This window comes from Gambusia affinis, linkage group LG20 (assembly GCF_019740435.1).
Source record: "Gambusia affinis linkage group LG20, SWU_Gaff_1.0, whole genome shotgun sequence".
NCBI lineage: Eukaryota > Metazoa > Chordata > Actinopteri > Cyprinodontiformes > Poeciliidae > Gambusia > Gambusia affinis.
This window is the reverse complement of record NC_057887.1, coordinates 23983013-23992735: the sequence shown is the minus strand read 5'-3', so window position 1 is coordinate 23992735 and position 9723 is coordinate 23983013. Positions and strand designations below refer to the sequence as shown.

Sequence of the window (9723 nt, the reverse complement as noted above, 5' to 3'; positions counted from 1 at the left end):
CTTCTCCAGAGTTGAACTCTTGGTTCATTTCTTGTCTTCAGCTCCTGTTTTTGCTTCCTGTTCCTGCAGGAAGCAGGAAGTTGCTCCTGTTTCTGCTTCCTGTTCCTGCTGGAAAGAAGACTCAGCTTGTGGAGAAGCTGCTGGTTTGCTGCTTCTCCCAAACATTTCTCTCTTCCACACATTTTGTGGTTTGCTCCAAACTTTAAACCGAACGTGTTGAAGATTTTCTGCAGCGATGTTGCTGTTCCTTAAGGCTCAGATTTGTGGAGTGTTTCCTTTCAGCAGACTTTCCACCTGAACCATGGCTCCCTGCAGCTCCTCTGGAGTTACTCAGGCCTGTTGATCACTTCTTGTGATTTTAAAAATGTGAAAAAGTTTTGGTTCTTTGTTACCTCTTGTGCAGAAATGGGTCAAGAAATGATTAATTCATTCTGATTGAATCTGATGTAATGATTTCAAATGATGCTGGATTTAGTTGTTCCTGTTATTCCCGTTCATTCAATGCCCCCCCACACACACACACATACAGACGCACACACACACACACACACACACACACTCCTCTCCCCTGTTGACACAGGCAGCTGTTTAAAAATAGCCCCTACCAGAGGCAGAGGCCTGCTGAAGTGTCCATGGTGCCTCCGGTCTTCCTGTGTTGGACTGAGGTCAGACGATCAGCCGTTTGACTGGAAACTTTTTTCCTTCTTGTTTTTATTAGCTTTTGGTTCTGGTTCCGTTCTGATTGACAGAAAGTGAAATGGACCTGCAGGCTCTTTCTGACCAGTTCCTGGAGTTTCACCCCAACCACGGTACCAACATAATCCTGGACCAGTCGGGAACGCAGGCCACCCGAGTGGAAAGCTTTGCTAATGGGGTTTGCTTCAGCAGACGACCGCTGAAACCCGGAGAGATCTTCCTGATAGAGATCGAGGAGAAGGAGCTGGGCTGGTGCGGCCACCTGCGGGTCGGCCTGACCGCCTGGGACCCGCACAGCCTGGCCGTGGTCCCTGAATACTCCATCCCAGACCTGATGGAGCTGGGCGACAGCTGGGTGTTCGCCATCACTCGGAACCACAACAAGGTCCTGGAGGAGCCTGAGGTCCGACACGCCGGGCGGAGACTTGGACGAGGAGAGGAAGAGGACGGAGTTCAGGGAGACCAAGGTGGAGGCAACACCAAACCAGAGACTTTCTTCACGGACTCTCACCTGTACATTGACTCGGTCCGAATCCCCAGAGACAAACTGGCCGGCCGGAGCCGTCCGGGGCGTTTCAGCCACATCCTGGACGACCTGTATAAGACCAATGCGCTGCCGCCCACGGCGAGACGCAGCAGGATCGGAGTTCTGTACGTACCGAAGAGCAGAGACACGGCTGACATGCACATCGTGATCAACGGAGAGGACATGGGGGCCTCCGCCAAGGGAATCCCGTCCAGCAGGCCGCTGTACGCCGTGGTGGACGTCTTCGCTGCCACCAAGACGGTTCGCATCGTCCAGGTGGAGTACGGATGTGAGTGTTAGGAGGCATCTTCACATCCAATCTTTATGTGAATTATGAGTGAACTTTTAAAATGTTGCAAAAGAAAATGTGAACGAGTCATACTTCCATCTACTGGTTTGGCTCGAATCCACAAGCAGAGCGTATCGGTGTCGATCGTTGGCATTACGCATGGGTAGAAACAATAAGTAATTTGCTAACTAGCATGGACCACAGATCTCTTCCGCTCCTGGAGAGTTGGACTCAGAGTTTGGTTCCTCTGGTAAGGCTCAGGGCCATCAGTGGATTCGCTGCGTCAGAACTTATTCAGCTAACATGTTTCCAGTTAGCGCATTGAGTTCAGATGTAGCTGGATATCTGGGAAAACAAATGTGTTTATGTGTTTTGGACTTTTATCCACACCAAAACCTCTTAATGTAACTAAAAACCAATATTTATAAAAACTTTGACCAAATGGAAATTTGCAAAAACTCCATGTTTATGTGATCAATGGAAAATGGAAATGTCTCTTCCTGTGCATTAGTCTGACACACAATCCACTGGATGTTCTTATTAACTTTATATGCTAATGATTTAAAAGTAATTCAACCTCTCTGTCTGTCATCACGGATGAACTTCCTGGCGCCATATTTAATTTCTAATTGCTGCTTATTTGGAAGCAATTTGATTGGCTGACAGGTCTTAGCAAAGCGCTACACTGCCCCCTATGGGTTGGCATGTTCAAAACAATGCTCAGAAGTTCAATGCTATGTTTGTAAAGATGTGAAAGAGATATTGTTTTTATGAACACTCTGTTATATGTGACCAAAACCCTCCAGCAAACATAAAAGCTTTTTTTTTTTTTTTATTTTGCAAAATTGAGGAAGTTATTAATTTTACTGTCACCTTTTCTAACGCAGCACTTGTGAGGGCAGAAATCACTTTAGCAAGAGTCTGGATGAGAAGAAATAAAAAAAAGGATTAAAACCTTGCAAGATGAGAAGAGAAATACAGAGTCTGTCAGTCTGCATGACCAACAGTGGATCTGGATCCTTTTACAGGTTCTGGTCAGAGAAGAGAGACTTGATTGGACTAGAGGTGTGAATCCCTGATTGTGATGAACCAACACAGATGGTCTGGCCATTCGTCTGTAGTTAAGGACAGGGGGTTGTTCTTTGGTGCTAAAGGGGCCGATAAATTCTGGGTTGGGGGGAAACATTTAGAAAGTCTCCAGGATCAAGGAGCTCCTGCTGCTGTACGACCCTGCAGAGGTCTGTGAGAGAGCAGCTTGACCAGTCTGCTGACGAGATATGCAGACGACCAGGAGGGGTTCATGGAATGGAATGGAAAACAACATTTTCCATTAAATATAAAATGTTGGTGGAAACGCGACTGTGGGATGTTATGGTGTTGTTGGGCTGACATTGTTAGAATTTATTTTTCAATTGTTCCTCATATAGATCTATGTTATGTTGTCTTCTTATTATAGATTCTGGAAATGATTTGCTCTCATTTGAGATTTTCTGCATCTGCATTCATCATCATCTGTTTTAGGAGCCTCTTTATGGTAGCTCTGTGTTTTTTGACAGGTTTTGAAGTGGTGTGCTGTAGATTTCTCCTGATAAGTGATCTGTTGTCTCTCTCAGTCTCCTCTCTGCAGACGCTGTGCAGGAAGGTCATTCAGAAGCACATTGTCCACAGGACGGCCATCGACTGGCTGCAGCTGCCTGCCGCGCTGAAGCACTACTGCAAGTATGAATGAAGCGTCTGGATGTGAGGGAAAAGAAGAACCAGCGGAGATCTTTTCAAATGTCTATGAAGAAATCAAATAAAAACTTCCACAGTTTAGATAAACTGTTCTTGTTTTTATGTTAAATAAAGCAGAAAATGATCGGACTGAGTCCAGCTGCCATGTGAAGCAAATAATGTCCTGCTGTTGTCCGACACTGCCATCTAGCGGCAGCCATGATGGAGGGGAGGAGCTCCACCTTTACAGCGCCGTTAGCCGTGATGACGTCATACGTAGCAACCAGAATCTAAGCGATACAGTCAGGGAGAAGGAACAGAATCCAGATTAGGATTATCTTTGTGGTTCTGGTCGAGCAACCGAACATGTCCTTCTGTCGGTTCGGTGGAGAGGAAATCTACAAGGATCACTTTAAACCAGGTGAGTCAACCGGAAGTGACGTTACAGCCCAGAACGGATTTTAGAGAAGGTTCTGCTAGATTCTGGGTCAGTCAGGAGAAGTTTCCATCAGAACTAACAGAAACTCAGTGAAGTCGGCCCATATCAGGTGCAGCGGTACCAACGACTGGACCTTCAGAACACCATGCCAACAGTGAAGCATAGTAGTGGCAGCATCATGCTTTTGGCAGCCCTTTGGTTTCTATCATAGAAATACAACATCAACAGCTCACTAAGTTTTTTGTTTTTTGGTGTTTTTTTGGACTGATGGATAATTGTGAGTTATATTTTTTGTTGCAAATTTTCAACAAAAAAATGGTCAAAAACATTTAACTCAGGTGATGCTATCGCCCACCTGCAGGTGGCAGTGTTTCTTACTGCGCTGCCTCTGCCTGACCTGATGACCTGTTATTGGTGATTGATGTGGAGAGTAACAAACACCAAACTATTTAAGTTCTTTAAAGAATAAAAATGTTTGTGTGTCCAATTTGCCTGCTTATTATTTTATTTTAAAAATAATAATGATAATAGCAACAATAATATTAATAACAATAATAGTAATGATAACAATAGTAATTATAATAATAGTAATAATAATAATAATAATAATTCATCCATCCATCCATTTTCTGAACACCCTTCATCCCTAATGGGGCCGGGAGGGTTGCTGGTGCCAATCCCCAGTTAACGTTCCGGGCGAGAGGCGGGGTCAACCTGGACAGGTCGCCAGTCTGTTGCAGAATAATAATAATAATAATAATAATAATAATAATAATAATAATAATAATAATAATAATAATAATAATAATAATAATAATAATATGTCAAGTCGCCCTGCAGGAAGGAAGACATGAGAAATTATTCTGTTAAATCTGATCTGGATGCTGCAGCAGTGATGCTACCCTCCAGAATGACCTCTGACCTCCTCCCTGCAGTGACCTCTGACCTCCTCCCTGCAGGGCTGTACGTCTGCTCCCGCTGTCTCCACCCCCTGTTCTCCAGCCGCTCCAAGTTCCCCCACTCGTCTCCATGGCCGGCGTTCAGAGACACGCTGAGGGAAGACAGCGTCACCAAGATGATGGAGACCCTCACCGCCTTCAAGGTCCGATCGGAACCAGGACCAGAACCAGGACTAGTACCATGGAGGCCTAAGCAAATTCTGTTTCTCCTTCACAGGTTCTGTGTGGGAAGTGTGGCTCCGGACTGGGCCACCAGTTCCTGAACGACGGTCCAGAAAACGGGACATCCCGGTTCTGAATCTTCAGCCACTTTATCCACTTCATCCCAAACAAAGGTACCGGGACCCAGTTCTCTTTGCGGCCCGGTTTGTTTCAGAACTCTGTGTTTAGGATCTGCTGGGTCAGGAGAGTCCAGAATCGATTCAGGGGAAACAAATAAAATACTGTAACAAAATTATTAAAGAGCCAGTATTCTGTAGCACAGAGTTTTATTTTACAGCATAAGCCAGAAACTATGTCACCTTCAGCTGTTATAAAGCTACATGTATCAAATTTAACGCCTTGAAATTGGGCCTCTGTCCCTTTAAGAACTCCTGCTCTTCTTCAAGCTCCGCCTCCAGGAAGTCGTCCCAACATGGCTCCTAACCCTTAAATCAGGGGTCTCAAACTCAATTTCCCTGGGGGCCGATGGAGGTAGAGTCTGGGTGAGGCTGGGCCGCATCGGGTTTTCCACAAGAAAAGCTCTTACAAAAACATTCCAATGTTATCAAATGTCTTTATTTTTATTTTTTAAACACAAAATAAGATGAAAAAATAAATAAATTAACAATTCATAAGAAAAAAAAATTAATCAGTAATAAATAAATAAAATATAATAATAACACAGCAGCTATAGAAGACTAGATAAATGTAATTATTATAATTCAGATTCAAATGGCTGTATTAACAGTTCTTTAACCTTTAACTTTCTGAACATGAATGGAACATTGAACATAAACTGTTATGAATATAACAGTTTATAAACTGTTTCTTCTGCCTACTTCTTACTGCTAGAGGTCTGGCAGCGCTTCCTCTCGCATAGCCGAGCCACATTTGGCTTAAGGGAGGAGGCAGTTGAGACCCTAAGTAGAGCTTGAAGATGCTCGTCAGTAAGTCTGGACCTGTACTTGGACTTATTGAAGTTCAAGGTAGAGAAGAGCTTTTCGCACAAGTATGTGCTCCCAAAAAGACACATGGTCCGCTTGAACATTCGGGAAAGCTCAGGGAAGCTGGGTGGCAATTCTCTCAAAAATTGCCCAAGCTTGTCTGCTTTTCCACTCACCTCCCTGAACTTGGCTTTGAGTTCAGAGTGGCACTGCGGGTCAATGAGCTCCATTTGAAGCACTGTGATTGGTAAGTTAGTTCAGCTCCGCACAACACTGAAAAGTGCCAATCATATCAAACTCGCGGGCAGTGTTGGTATAGTTACTTTGAAAAAGTAACTTTAATCGGACTACTGATTACTCCTTGAAAAAGTAACTTTAATCGGACTACTGATTACTCCTTGAAAAAGTAACTTAGTTAGATTACTGACTACTTGATTTGGAAAGTAACTAAGTTACACTAAAAGTTACTTTTTAGTTACTTTCAGCAGGTGCTAACAACAACACTCTGCCTCCTGTGAAAATCACATTGAGCTTTGCCAATACTTTTTTGTAAGCTATTTTATAATGGTAACATCAACAATGTGTCTCCACTGATAAGGTTGAACTGAAGAGGAGATTGTAGAAAAATAAAAAACGTGAGTAGTTTGTGTGGTCCACTGTTGTCTGGAAAACTCTAAGAAGGATTTTAAAGCCCCCCCACTTCCCCCCGGCCTCCAGGTTCTGCGTTACGGCCCTGCATTTGGTGTCACAGCGCACAGAGCTCCTCCTGCAGCTCACAGCTCAGATGGCTGCACAGATTTGCGACACTTATCTTAGTATTAATAATTAGAATTAAGTTGCCATTATAATTATTGGAAACTACGGACACGTTCATTCGTGGCTGTTTTCACGTTTATTGCGCTGTTTAAATTGGTCTCGATGTTTGTAGTTTTCTGGAGCGCAACGACGTCATTCAGAGGTAATATATTAACTTGACATTAACAAAGACACAGCGGGACGGATCATCCGGGAAATGATGGACAGGGAGAGATGGAGTAAGACTACCTTAATGACAAACAAATTCTGGGATTTAGCTATTATGAGTCTCTGCTTATTTCCAAACCCAAATGAGCAACTTCACGTTCAAAAACGAGCCCAAAAGGGCGCAACCCGCCGCTCATTAAATCGGCAAGCAACTTTAAAAAATGAAGCCCAAAGTCGCTTATAATAATCGGACTTGTCAGCAGAATCTCAAAATAGTTCCAGTTTTTCCACCAACAAAATGCGCATCTCCCTCCATTGTTTACATTTCTGTCGCATTGAGACGTCGGTCACTCGACAAGACGAGTAGAGGAAATACGATTAAATAACAAAAGAAGATAGTAACGCAAAAATGATTTTGATAAGTAACTGTAGTCTGACTACTGGATTTGAAATAGCAACGCGTTATATTACTCGTTACGGAAAAAAGTGGTCCGACGTCAGTAACGTTACAAATTAACGCGTTACTGACATCACTGCTCGCGGGCCACACTAACATTAAACTTTCATATTAAGGTGGGGGCCACAAACTATCGTCCCGAGGGCCGCAGTTGGCCCGCGGGCCGCGAGTCTGAGACCCCTGCCTTAAATGTTTTACCAACGTTGCTCTGAGCAGCAGCTCCTATAATGAGCTCAGCTGATGTTTGCTAATTGCTGCTGGCTAGTCTGAAAGAGCTGAGAGGGGGAGGAGCTTCGCCTCAGAGGCGGGGCTAGTCCCAACTGGGCATTTTAACAGCTGACTGGTTGCCATAGAGATGAAAGGATTTCTCAAACATGAAAGAGTCAAAGCAACACTGCAGGTTTGATGTTATGAGGGAAAAACATAAAAACATGATGAAAAATCAAAACTTGATTTTACACGACACCGGCCCTTTAAACTCAACTACAGCAAGCGCTTTTAAAGGGACATGACCTTAGTCCTGATCTTTTTGATGAAAATAGACACTTTTTAAAAAAACTGTCAGCAGAGAGGACTCATTTCCTGCTAATTACATGGAAAAACACTTTTTATGTTTTGGATATACAGTATTTTCCATCCCTCCCTACAAAAGCATAAACTATTTTTAAAATTAAAATCTAGAAAGGTCGGTGTACTGTGGTGGCGTAGGGGACAGCGCAACCCACATTTGGAGGCCTTGAGTCCTCGACGCGGCCGTCGCAGGTTCGAGTCCCGGACCCGACTGACATTTGCCGCATGTCTTCCCCCCTTTCCTGTCAGACTGCTGTCATATAAGGCAGTGTTTCCCAACCCTGGTCCTCAAGGCACACTGTCCTACATGTTTTAGAGGTTTCCCTGCTTTAATGTGCCTGATTCAACCTGTTAATCAGTCATCAATTGAAATCAGCTGCACTGAAGCAAGGAAATACCTAAAACATGCAGGGCAGTGTGCCTTGAGGACCAGGGTTGGGAAACACTGATATAAGGGACACTAGAGCCACAAAAGACCCCCTGGTGGGGAAAAAACATTTAGAAAGGTGAGTTTATTGTTGAACAGATAAAATAAGATTTACAAGACAATTTTAATTTATTTTTTATTTGGCTATTTTCCTCTCAGTGTCGAGAAGTTTGGACCTCTGCTGAGTTAGCTGACTGGCGCCCCTACTGGCAGAGTTTGTATTTCTTGGTTTGGGGCATTTCTGTTCAGGCGCTCTGCGGGTCAGCTTGTTGAATCCTGTAGGACCTCTAAGGTTGGTCCTCTGGTGTTTGGGTCGTCATCTTGTTTGAGAATCAAACTGAATCTTTGTTTTTGGACTGAATGTTTGAAAAACGTCAATAAGTTCTTCCTCTGGCAGCAGACTGGCCCCAGAGCATGATGCTGCCACCACCCTGCTATAAAGCTAATGTGACCGGTGAACTTCTGCGTTGTGTGCATTATGTGGTGATCAGACAAACCACAGAACTCCGAGTCAGGGTTTGGAGGCTCTCCGTTTATTTATCCTGTCAATCGGGAGACATTAGCATTAGCATTAGCATGTGCTCCAGTTCTCCAACCCGATCTATACAAAATAACAGTATTAACATGCATCAGATGTTATAAAGGTGTAATAGCAACTCAACTGAAAATATCCAAACACCTATCATTAATACAAGAGGAAAAATAAACATTCAAACAATATAAATGAAAGGATTACAACAGATTATAAAACTTGCCTCTCCCCAGTGGAACGAGTAACAAAAGTGAAGAGGAAATTAATAACTGAGTATTTATAATGATCCTGGAGGACCCCGAACAAAAGAAGAAGAAAGAAGGGCGGAGCAGGAGGACCAAACCCCTTATAGCAGACACAGAGGAACACAAGGATAGACAAATATAAGAGGACAAATAAATTAAAGAAACAGTTTGTGGAAATATATAACTAACAATATAAACCCAGTTACACTGACCCACCAACTTCCTGTTCGGGGTTTAGTTCCTGTCAGATCAGGTTTTGGTCAAAAAAATCACTTTAAAAGTTTCAGTGTTGGTTCCAAACAGAAGCCAAGCTTTAAGATGTTTGATGATGGGGGTTTATTGCTGTTTTATGTCTGACCTGTTGCAGGTGAGGAGGAGCGTTAGAGACGCTGGTTCTGCTCAGACCGGGTCGGGTCAGAGGGTGACGTGGACGGGGAAAAGCCTGAGAAGGACGCCCTGCCTGCTGAAGAATCACGGCCAGCTCAGCCTGTAAAAACTGAACTTATTCTGTTCCTGCTGGTCAGAAACACTTAAAAACAAATCACATGTATCCAGCAGCTCCAGATCGGCTTTAATAAATTTATTAAACTTGGAAATGTAATAAAAATGAACTAAATATTATCTTTATTGCTCAGAACGGATATAACAGTTTTTTTTTAAGTATTCTGTCCAGACTTCTAAAAATTTCAAAGTGGATTCCTTTTTTTCCTTTTGTGGGCTCCAGTGTCCCTTATATAAAAGTAGGCTGACAGGAAACATCGC

At 43.4% G+C, this 9723-nt stretch overlaps 2 protein-coding genes across 3 annotated transcripts; both read left to right on the top strand.

Annotated features, from left to right (window-relative positions):
* Nucleotides 1–579: 579 nt before the first annotated feature.
* Nucleotides 580–3371, top strand: neurl2 (neuralized E3 ubiquitin protein ligase 2). The gene is made up of 2 exons (XM_044102905.1): nucleotides 580–1511; nucleotides 3125–3371. Exons 1-2 carry the CDS (start codon nucleotides 758–760, stop codon nucleotides 3238–3240), a joined length of 870 nt encoding a protein of 289 aa, XP_043958840.1. The 5' UTR covers nucleotides 580–757; the 3' UTR covers nucleotides 3241–3371.
* Nucleotides 3372–3494: 123 nt separating this feature from the next.
* msrb1b (methionine sulfoxide reductase B1b) lies at nucleotides 3495–9570 on the top strand. Of its 2 annotated transcripts, XM_044102907.1 has the most exons (4): nucleotides 3496–3645; nucleotides 4623–4765; nucleotides 4840–4957; nucleotides 9329–9570. In XM_044102907.1, the coding sequence occupies exons 1-4, from the start codon at nucleotides 3591–3593 to the stop codon at nucleotides 9343–9345; spliced, it is 333 nt and encodes a 110-aa protein (XP_043958842.1). In that variant the 5' UTR covers nucleotides 3496–3590; the 3' UTR covers nucleotides 9346–9570. The 2 variants fall into 2 exon arrangements, with proteins under 2 accessions (XP_043958841.1, XP_043958842.1); XM_044102906.1 differs by lacking the exon at nucleotides 9329–9570 and having other exon boundaries at nucleotides 3495–3645; nucleotides 4840–5100.
* Nucleotides 9571–9723: the final 153 nt, after the last annotated feature.